We start from the raw sequence: 11276 nt of genomic DNA, 5'->3' as shown, positions 1-11276 counted from the left end.
ATTACAGAGAGCTATACATGTAGAGTATTACAAAAGAGGTTATAATAATTAGTATAAGTATAATAATCTCTTTGGATATACTCCATACTATTCTATTCTCTTCTGAACAACTACCCACACATCAACAGTTGTTTAAATGCACGCATGCGTGTTAGCGCGTATGCAGCCCATGCAGCCTCGCTCTCATCTCCTGCGCACACGTGGTCACATTTGAACTAATCAGCAGGCAGTGTTGTGCAGCCGTTGAAGTGCAATGGCGGAGACAATGAAGCTGAGTGGAAATCAAGCTCCTCCTAATGAATCCAGCAAAATGTCCAGCTACAGGGAATGCATGTGTGCAATACTGAAGCATTTGTCCGATTTCGGGAAAAAGGTTGGTTGACATTGTTTGTGCACCATGTAGTTCCGAGTTACGTTTCTTTTCGTCCGTGTTGTTAGCTAACGTTAGCTAAGTAACGTTAACCTGCTAATGTTTTTAGCATCCCGGTTTATCGTTAGCAGGATTGCTTAGATGCAAGCGGTATTTTAGACCATATGCTTATATACATAGACAAGCATGTTGCAACAAGTAACCGTGCTTGGCTTTTTGCTAAATAATTAGATTTTCATTTTAACCAGCTTATTGCTATCAACATGTTCAGACGTAGCTAAACCAGCCACTTCGCCTCATAAACAAATTCTATTAATTCCACTTAACGTTAAACTGTATTGTCATTAACCCCGTACACAGCTCGTTCAGTAGTTCTTCCCTGCAACCTGTATTTAACATATGCACCATATAATTAATGTTCATATGGTCCATATATGTGATCTCTACCCCTGTCCTATCTCTTGTAACGTTGATGCAATAACAAGTACACACACACACATATATATATATATATATATATATATATAAAATATTATATTTAGTATTTTTTTTTAGAATCATCAGAGTAGCTTTGCACTGCTGTTTTTACAATTAGGGCTCGAAGTCAAGATTACTTTCCTGATAAATATTTTTGTTTCTAAAATGTACGAAGAAAAATAAATGTAGATAACCCGTCCAATCCACAACCCAAACATATTCAGTTTAAAATGATATAAAACAGAGAAAAGCAGAAAATAATGCACATTGAAGAAGCTGATACAGCAAATAATTGGCTTTTCTCCTTGAAAAGTGATTAAATGATTAAACCCTAATGGATTATCAAAATAGCGGCTGCTTTTTTTCAGCTCATTGACTAATCATCTAAGAAACTTACAATTATGTTAAACACAGAATCTGCTTTACACTAATGTCTAGGGCAATGTGGCCTCATTTTGTTTTTTTGTTTTTTTTAAATCAAGCTCCAGTTAGGTGATGCTGCTCTAAGAATAGCAGTCAACATCGATGCTGTGGGTCTTCTGTCATCTCCAGATGCTCACGTGTACAGCTGTTTGCAGGAGCATATCACTAAATTACAGGTGATGTCGCTACATATTTTTTAAATTGCATTATGTCATGTTAATGCTGAAATACTTTTGAATTGATGATCATTATTTAAGATGGTAAAAGGCTTTTTTTTTTTTATGTATCGTGTTTTTTTATGCTTGTTAGTAAGGGTTTTTAATTTAAAAATATTATTTGTGCTTTTGATGCAATATTCCTTCCGCCCCAACTGTTTGTATAGGTTGTTTCAGAAAGCTTAAAGACACTGGTAGATGGTCATGGTGCTACATCATCTACAAAAGACAACACATCAGACGATGCTGTCACCTCATTGTCAGTCAGAGAGCAGACAACTGCAATGTCTGAGCACCAGCCTCCCACCCCAGAGGCTGCAGGAAGTAAGACGGCGGCCAATGACGTCATGGTTCAGATCAGAGCCAGGAAGTCAGAGGTTGGTCTCTCTCTGTCAGCAGATTTGTCAGCTGTTCTGGCAGTGACATTTTTAGAGCCCTCTTTTTATCTGTCAAGCAAGTGAATAATCATAAGTAATTGCTCCTAAGGATGTGCACATGACGTGCTGCAGTGAAGCAAATGTTTGATAGAGATCTGATAAGCCGAGTTCAGCACAGCAGAGAATAAGGGGTCCTTTAGTGCTATGGTTGGGTAAAACAGACCACATTGCTGTAGGGCTTTGAGAGAGGGCCAGGTCCTTGATGGATTATGAAGTGGATGCTCATTACTCTGAGATTGCATGTGGATGAAGGACAAGAGGTCCCATTCTGTTGTGCATTTATTTTGGTAGCCAAGCAAACCGTATTCATATTCCATCATGTGATGATGGTAAGGAATTGATCTTTTTTGGCTACCTGGAATAATTTCCTGCTATATTTCTCATTCCATTTAATGTAAATTACTGTTTGCTCCAGATTTTTAGACAAAGCATACATTGCATTATTGACACCTATCAATAGCTCATCAATCCATCGTATTTTATGTCTTGTCTTTCCATTGTAACCCTAGATTGAGCGAAGAATATCTGCATTTATGGAACGCAAGCAGATGGAGATCAATGAAAACAATGTACGGGAGTTTTGCAACGTGATCGACTGCAATCAGGGTGAGAATGGGAAAGAGGCTGGGGGACAGGGTGGAGAGGGAGCCTGCACATAGATTGCCAATGTTTGGGAGAGAGCTGATTTCCACAGGCGAGAGGTCAGGCTGAACTGCTCCAAGAGTGGGGCTGAAGTAGCTAACACACTGCCTCAAAACACAACCAGCTTAGTCCAGAAAAAGAGGGCATTTTTTAAATTTCAAAGCCTGTGTGAGACACTAGTTATACAAATCAGGACACACTAATGCTAATTATAATTTAGGTGATGTATATAAATTACGTGTATATTATTGAATGTGTGTATTAGTGAATATTATGTTTCTAATTACGTTATGAATATATTTTTAATCAAATTTTCTCCTCTGTAGAAAACAGCTGTGCCAGAACAGATGCAGTTTTCACTCCTTATCCAGGTTTTAAAAGCCACGTGAAAGGTAAGAAAATAATTTTCTACAAATATCAATGTGACATTTCTTAAAGGGGTGATTGAATGATTATATAGGGTATTTTACACTGTTCCTTAAGGTCTCCTAATAGGGTATGTAATTGGTTGGGCTGAAAATTGCCCGAATGCTATTTTATTAGGCCCTTAACTACCCTGTGTATATGGCTCTATTTGGAATAAGAGCTTTTCTTCCAAATATGGTATGCTCATGAATATTTAGATGAGCTGCGCGCTGATTGGTTTGAGCGAACCCCATAGAAACACATTGGAGACGAGACAACAGGTCTCATATTTCAGACACTGTAAGTTATACGTTGTTTGTCGGGCTATTTCATTATTAAATTCACTTCTGAGACTTTTTTTAAGCAAGAAATCAACTATAAAGCTCAAATATGGGCCGTTTTACGAAAATTGATGGCTAATTGCAAATTTAGTAAGACGTGTCGGACTTTAGGCGCTCCACACAGTCTGATGAGAAAGCGGAAACCTCCATACCCAGTGAAAGTCACCGGTTCTCGGCTACTGGACTACCGGGGCTCCGCGGAGTTCCGGAGCTGCAAGCTAGGCTATGTGTCCCATTTAATCCTATGGGAAAAGATCGTTGCTACACTTTCGGCATAACTTTCGTATATTTACAGTTTGAATGTCGTTACGCCACTTACATAACATGTACCCCAAGGTCTTATAAGGCTAAATTTCAATTTAATGCATTTTTGTGAACATTAGGGATTTTGTTAGCTGCTACTGTCCCTTCAATCCTATGAATCGCAGCTAGCTGCAGGCCCTGGAGCTCCATCAGGGCCTCGGCATTGTAGTCCAGTAACCCAGAACCGGTGACTTTGCGCGGGTATGGAGCGCCGCGGCCTTCTCTTCGTGACGGAGGTCCAGCGAGCCGGAGTCTATGAAGTAGGACACGCCGGGCGGCGAGGCAGCACCGGCCGCTGTCACGTAGCCTGCTGAGCTCCTGCTGAACTGTGACACACAGTTGGACAAAATTTGCAATTAGCCATACATTTTCGTACAACGGCCCATATTTGACCTCTACATAGTTGATTTCTCGCATAAAAAAGTCTCAGAAGTGAATTTAGTAATTAAATAGTGGACCTCTGGAGATCTGCATGACCTAGCTAGATTCAGAAGACTAAGCTGACCTCAGGTCAGTGGTGTAGCCTATGCAAATGTTGGGGCGTGACAAAGACTATTTGATGGATTTGGGATGCTGATGTCAGCTTCCAGCTTTGTTGAGATTCGCCCGTTTTCAGCGGCAGTTTCAAAATGTGAGATTTGCAGAGGATAGGGGTATCAATGGGATTTTGACCTTCTATGTATGTCCTATTTACCCACCGAACTGTCATTATTCAACTATGACAAGGTAAAATTGGTTTTGCATTCTATCACCCCTTTAACTGCTTCACTTTTACGAACTGTAACCATCATTTTTGAAATTGCACACATTATTTTGAAAAAGTCATAGGTCCATAAGCTTTATAAATCTTGTTTAAAAAAATGACATGATAGAAATGTTTAATTATAATTTTTAGTTTTATTAATAGTTACATTCAAATGTCACACTGCAGTACATTACATGTTTCATGACAAAAATCAGTTTTTGAGTAAGCTTGCTGCCATCAAAGTGCTGAACAATTTTAAACACCAACAGATTCATCACACTAGTTTCATCTAAACTAAATAACAAATGTCAAGGATTTTGTAGGACCTCTCTATAAATCTGCATGCTTTGTACATGGCCTTAGACCATACTATTAACTCAAACCTGGTTAATATTATGGCTTTTGTTTGTTATTTTCCTTGACTGGCTAGTTACACGGGTGGTAAACATTTACGGGCCCCAGACTCGTGGTGGGGGTGGCCAAGGAGAAGCAGGGGATCAGCAGATGGGGCCGATGGCAAGAGAGTGCGGAAATGCAGCCATAGAAGAACGACTTCACAATATTGAGACTCACCTAAAACTCCCAACAGGTCAGAGAAGGACAAAGACACAATGTGTCTCACTGTATGTTATGTTTTACATGTCTGAAAGGGTCATGTCATTACATATGTTTACAAAGTTCTGCTCAAAAATCAAACTCTTTAACAGCTGTTCATTTTCAACTAAATGGAAATATTTGCCTTTTTATTCAGAAAAAGTCCCAGCGTTTTGAATGATAGTAATTAACCATTACAATGTAAAGGGAATGTAACACATTGAAATGTGATTATGAATGCATTGCAGTCTGTATGTAAAGTATAATTCATCTGAAATAGTTCACTTTTGGTAAGTCAGTTTAAAAAAATAATTGTTTAGTTTTTACATGATATAAACAGTGATATTTTTAACTAAGTCTCCTTTTATTAAGACCCTGCTTCTCTTATGCACAGGCCTTACTCATAATCTCATTCTTTTGTCATGTAAAATGATCAGTATTCAGACTTTTTCAACGAGTGTTTTATTCCTTAGCGGGCCCAGTTCCATTGAGTGTCTACCAGAGACTAAAGAAGCTGGAGGATCGTATACTGGAGTTGGAGGGACTCTCACCGGAGTACTTTCAGTCCGCGGTGAGTCTTGTGGCTTTGAAAAAGATAATGAAAGGCACTTAATAATTGTTAGTCAATGTTCATACACAGGTCTTTCTTTGTACTAGTATGCGATTAAAATTTTTCTCCTTAATTTAATATGCACATATGTAATCAAGTTACTAAAAGTCCAGGTATACTCTCTTGGCAGGCAGATTTTTAACAGTTTATGGACCTCTTACATGTAAATTAGGGCTACAGCTATCGATTATTTTAGTTATCGAGTATTCTACCGATTATTCCAGCGATTAATTGGATAAGAAATACTTTTGTTTTATCGAAGAGCAATAATAAACAATAGTTTGGTTAAATTTTCGCAAAAAGCAACATTTGTGTTAGCTACATTGCTTACAATATCATCTCTCAAAAAACTAAACCTATGAAGTGCATTTAAGTGCCATATTACGTTGTAAATTTTTTAAAGAAAACATTTTCTGAAATGACATCAACCTCACACTAAGGCATACATTAAACATACATAAACATGACCTTAAGTTGTGCAACTTAACTTTCAGAACTACAAGTTTCATCCTGAGACTGATCTGTATATAGGCCTATATGTAAATATTAATTATACTCAATCCATTTTAATTTATATAATATATACATTCAAATAGATTGAGCTCTGTTACACTTATGCTAGTAGATCGTTGATGAGAGAGAGAGAGAGAGAATATAATAGTCCGTGTGGAAACACCGTCCGTTAGCAATACAACGTTGGTAACATTGATTTAACGAAGCTTCGAGGCAAATCATTTTGAATCGAGGATTTTTTGCAATCGAATTATTCGAGGAATCGTTTCAGCCCTAATGTAAATGATGGCACACACATGTTCAATGAACATTTTGGTGTGTGCATTACAAAGGGTCAGACTCTACAATATGTTCCAAACAGTTTATTTTCAGTTGTCTATAAAGGTTGGTCAGATTAAACAACTTCATAGTTTACTTCAAATTTAACAAATTCTTGTCTTTGATAGTCTATTGCAGAACTGCATGTACTGTCATACAGCCGTTATCAGAAGCAACACATCATGATACTGTCATGTTGGCAGTTACTGTGTGATTTCCACCTCTTCTTATCAGTTTGTCAGTGTGAACGTGAAGGTGCCCTAGGAAGTTTTCTTGAAAACAAAAGTTCAAGTTTTTTCAGTGTTACTCACAAAAATGTATTTCATCTGTCATGCCTTTTGCAAGCTTGTGCACAAGAATAAACATGTCTACACAAACAAAATTATATTATTTATCAGTACAGGAAAAAGTCGAGTTACACTTGAGCTGATTTAAATCAGGAATGCAACGCGTGTGGTTAGATTTACTTTAACAGGTCACTCGATTAAATTACTTTCTTTTTTTTTTTTTTACTACACCATGCTTTTTTAGAAAAGCACAGACTCAAAAGATGGCAGTAATTAATTTATTGGACTTCATATTCAACCTGACAGACTATAATTTCCCATCTGGAAGGAGACTGTCCAGCATGTGTTTAGATATGTGAGAAAGTGTGCTTAAGATGCTGCATGTCTCTTCACGCTTGTATCTCTCAACACAGCTTGCTACGTCTGTGTACGCTGCTCTCCATCTGCTTTTGACTCCCTTCATGTTTGTGTGAGCAGAGCAAGTGATGTCGAGTGTCTTTGAATAAAGTGATCGGGCCTTTTATATTCCGAGTACCACTTTTTACAGTTTCTGAAAATACTGTAGTTTAGTGTTTGCTGAAGAGCTGTAAACAGTTGGCCCACGATTTCAGAAACATTTTAACACTGAACAGTAAAGGAGGCTCCTTAAATTATGCCTCAACTTAAAAATAAGCAATTCACAAGGTTTTACAGATGTGGGGTAAAAACACATTTCTCAGAGCAGCCTTAGACACACGCCATACCCTGTTCAAGTGTGACAGAGGACATTTTTCAGATGTTACCCCTCTCATCTCTTCTCACGTAGGGCTGTCAGGATCATGATATTTTCGTTGACGATTAATTGTCCACCACACAGCGACACTGTTGTTTCAATGGCTACTCATCAAAATGATGTGGCAATTAAACTGTACATTTACTACTTACTTTCAATTTATTCCGTGATCTGATCGCCAACACCTTGTACTATGCACTGATCTATTCCACTCTTAACGCTTTCCATCCAAACATTATGTGAATTATATACTTAGAAAAGCTGGATGCAAGTGACAACTCCAGCATAACTATTCTCAGAGCTGTCAAACACACTGCTGCACCCAGAGGGGAGACTCTGCTATAAATCAAGAGAGCCATTGGCACCTCTCTGTTATCATTTTGTATTGGTTGCTTTCCAAAGAAGAACCTGACCAACAGCTAGGTAGACACTTTATTTGCCTTAACCCTGCTGATGCAAACACACCTAATTCACTTTCTATTTGTTGCCACATTTGTAACATTTGCTTTAAACTCCCCTGATTGTGGAATCTAATGATTATGCAAAATCATCACGATCAGGTAATTATGTAACCATTGTGACTGGTCAAAATATCCAAGAAAGTCTAAATAAAATGTCTACCTTTCTTTTCTTGCGCAAAAACTTCTTTACATTGCATTGGGTCTCTTGTCTCCAAGTACATTCCTTATTTTCCATTCCTTGAGGAAAAGTAAGAAGGGGAACAGAAGTACCTCAGTATGCTTCTCAAAGCTTGAATCAGTTTAGAAATTGTACTAATTTAAAAAAAAATTTTTTTATAGAGTCACCTGCACAAGCGACCAAGGACGTCTCCTGCTCAGGTTAGCCGTTTTGTTTCCTTTCACTGCAATTTGTAAATGGAGGTTAACCTTTTGTTGATTGCTTAATCAGCTTTTTATTATTTTGTCCTTCAGGCCTGCAGTCTGACAGAGCTGGATGAGAAGATCAGTGCAGTCAAAGCAGCACTATTGAAGAGGGTGAATGGATTTGGCTCTGGATATGGAATACAGTGTCCACTATAACATACGCACACACCAACGCTCATTGTCTATTTCTGTGTATATAATATGAGCTTCATTTCACGTCCAGAAAAACTGTATGCCTCTAAACAGTTTTGTAGTTATGAGATAATGTTCTATAAATAAACATTTTCTTTCATGGAAACTTGGAATCATGTTCTATAAATAAACATTTTCTTTCATGGAAACTTGGAATCATAATTGTTAACTATTAACTGCAATGTGCAATCGCTTTCTTCCACAGTTTCTTACAGTGCAGCCCGAGGGCAAACGGCGGCCCCTGAAATGAAATGCATGTATTATCATTTGCAGTCGATTTCAGTTACAATACAAAAAATTCATCACAGTATGTCACAAAAAGTCGTATATCATCAAAAAGCCATGGTATGCCATAAAAAAAACGGCGATGAACCTTCTTGTCAAATCAGCAGAGAAGTTATGTCGAGGCGCAATACTAGCAAGCGGCACCCATCAGGGCCTTCATGGACGACCTCACCCTTGAAGCAAAATAACTTCTGGAGGATTTGGTTGAGCTCACCGACTGAGCAAGAATGGATTTCAAACCTGCAACGTCCAGAAGGCTGGTGCTGAAGCCCCTCTTCATGTGCGTGTCCGGTTCAAAATTAAAGAGGATGTTGTCCGAGAGAAGCCGGTTAAGAGGCAAGTGGTACAGAGCAGACCTCAATGACAGGCAGAGTGTAAACGAGATGCTTGTTTAGGCAGAATCCTGGATGAAAGCACTGGACAAGAGCGGCCTACCCGGCAAGTACAAGGCCTGGGGATACCAATATGGGGTGCTCCCCAGATTGCTCTGGTCGCTGCTTGTTTGAGTTTTCTTATCTCCACTGTGGAAAGGCTGTGGAGGAAGATAAACTTGGAAACCCTGAGGAGGTGGCTGGGTGTTCCAAAGTGCTTCTGCTCTATTGGACTGTACAGCGCAGGTGGCAAGCTGCAAATGGCAGTAACATCTGTAGTTGAGTACAAGGCAAGAAAAACGTGGCAGGCCATGATGCTGCGTGGCAGCAGGGACGAAAGAGTCCGCCAGGCAGACATCGAGGTCATGACAGGCCACACGTGGTCAGCCAGCAGAGCACCTGCAACACGCCGATATCATCGGGGCCGTAGCCCAGGTCAGATTGGGGCTGTACCACCAGGGCAAGCTGGAAGAAAGCGACGGGAAAGGAGCATCAGGGCATGGTGCAAGACAGGAGGAGAGTAGGCAAGTCAAGGCTGTGGCCATGAACAAACAGGGCAGCTGGACAAGGTGGGAGAGTGTGCAAGAGAGCACACTGACCTGGCAGGACATCTGGAGCATGAATGGGGCACCGGATCAAGTCCCTGCTATGTTCGGTGTATTTTGTTCTGCCGACCCCATCAAATTTACACACATGGGGGTTGGCAGAGACGCCCAGCTGCACACTCTCTGTGGAAGACCAGCTAACCTTGAACATGTTCTCTCCTCATGCCGGTCAAGCCTGGCTGATGGGAAATTCCAGTGGCAACACAACCAGATTCTGGCCCAGTTAGCCCCTGGCATAGATCAAGCAAGGAAGAAACCAAGACAACATTCTAAGGCTCCCCAGTTTATCCACTTTCTCAGAGCAGGAGAGGCGGGTGTGGCAGAGACTAGGAGTAGAGGGTTCTTGGCCACAGCAAGAGACTGGGAGATGCGGGTAGACTTAAAGAAACAACTCAAATCCCCAGAGAAACTACCACAAGCCTCGGACCAGAAGTACAAAGCAGGTCGTTCTTATGGAGTTGACAGTGCCCTGGGAGGAGAGGACCTCATCGTCGAGTGCCAGCATCAGGGGTGGAAAGCCTGGAACCTGCCAGTGGAAGTTGGCAGTAGGGGCTTCCCAGGGAAGTCACTCTGGCGAAGCCTTGGGATGCTGGGAAGAGAAGGCATGACGAGGAAGCGGCTGGTAGCGGAGGTCAGCAAGCGGGCAGAGACAGCATCCTGTTGGATCTGGTTAAATGAGCGGTGGCAGAAACATCCTGGTGATGGGCACTGAGTTGAGTGGAGGACACTGGGAATGCTCCCAGCACGCTGGGTCTACCGTCGAGCCCCTTGGACATGTCATGGGCTTAAAGGGATACTTCACCGATTTAGCATTAAGCTTTGTATCAGCAGAAACACGGTAGTATTTTTGAATGACTGTGCTTCCCTCCCTCATGTCCCCCTGAGAGGAGAGATCTCTGTATTGTGGGTCTGGAAAAATGTATACCGATGACACAAAAATCGTCGTCTTACGTCATCGGTATACATTTTTCCAGAGGCAAAGGACTACAGCCAGTACTTCCGCATAGCCCATAGGGGGTTGGACTGTCGGCTTTTTCCGGAGATTGCCGAGGTAAAAACGAGTGTCAGCCATCTTGAATCATCGCTTAGCTTCTCAGAACAACAATTTTAGAACAACAATTATGTGCATTCAAACTACCGCACACGCACCGGGATACATTGCTAGCCGGTAAGGGGACATCCTCAGCGGTGTGCGGAAAGCGGGACGAGGGTAGGAGTTGGAGCTAGGTGGAAAGCTAACGCTAGCCAGCCACCTGTGCCAGGCTTCGCTAACGATGACGCTAACCAGTAAGGGGGTATCCTCAGCGGTGAAACGCGGAGGATGTCCCTAGCTCATACCAACAGGTGGCTGGCTAACGCTAGCCGGCCACCTGTCCCATCAATCCTGCTTGGACAACAAACTGGACTCACATCCAACTTCAACGAAACTCCCAACGCAAGTTTAGAAACTGCTGTGTTTTTGTTGTTGTGGAAACATGGCTGAACAA

The 11276-nt window shown here is 41.0% G+C and overlaps 1 protein-coding gene across 1 annotated transcript; it reads left to right on the top strand.

Annotated features, from left to right (window-relative positions):
* Positions 1-219: 219 nt before the first annotated feature.
* Positions 220-8634, top strand: mbip (MAP3K12 binding inhibitory protein 1). Its single transcript, XM_078277975.1, has 9 exons — positions 220-373; positions 1330-1446; positions 1653-1862; positions 2432-2528; positions 2891-2956; positions 4789-4947; positions 5426-5523; positions 8253-8291; positions 8385-8634. The coding sequence occupies exons 1-9, from the start codon at positions 254-256 to the stop codon at positions 8490-8492; spliced, it is 1014 nt and encodes a 337-aa protein (XP_078134101.1). The 5' UTR covers positions 220-253; the 3' UTR covers positions 8493-8634.
* The last annotated feature ends 2642 nt before the right edge of the window (positions 8635-11276 follow it).

This window comes from Sander vitreus, chromosome 20 (assembly GCF_031162955.1).
Source record: "Sander vitreus isolate 19-12246 chromosome 20, sanVit1, whole genome shotgun sequence".
NCBI lineage: Eukaryota > Metazoa > Chordata > Actinopteri > Perciformes > Percidae > Sander > Sander vitreus.
Note: the sequence above shows the minus strand (reverse complement) of the source record. Positions and strands in the feature narration are given on the sequence as shown.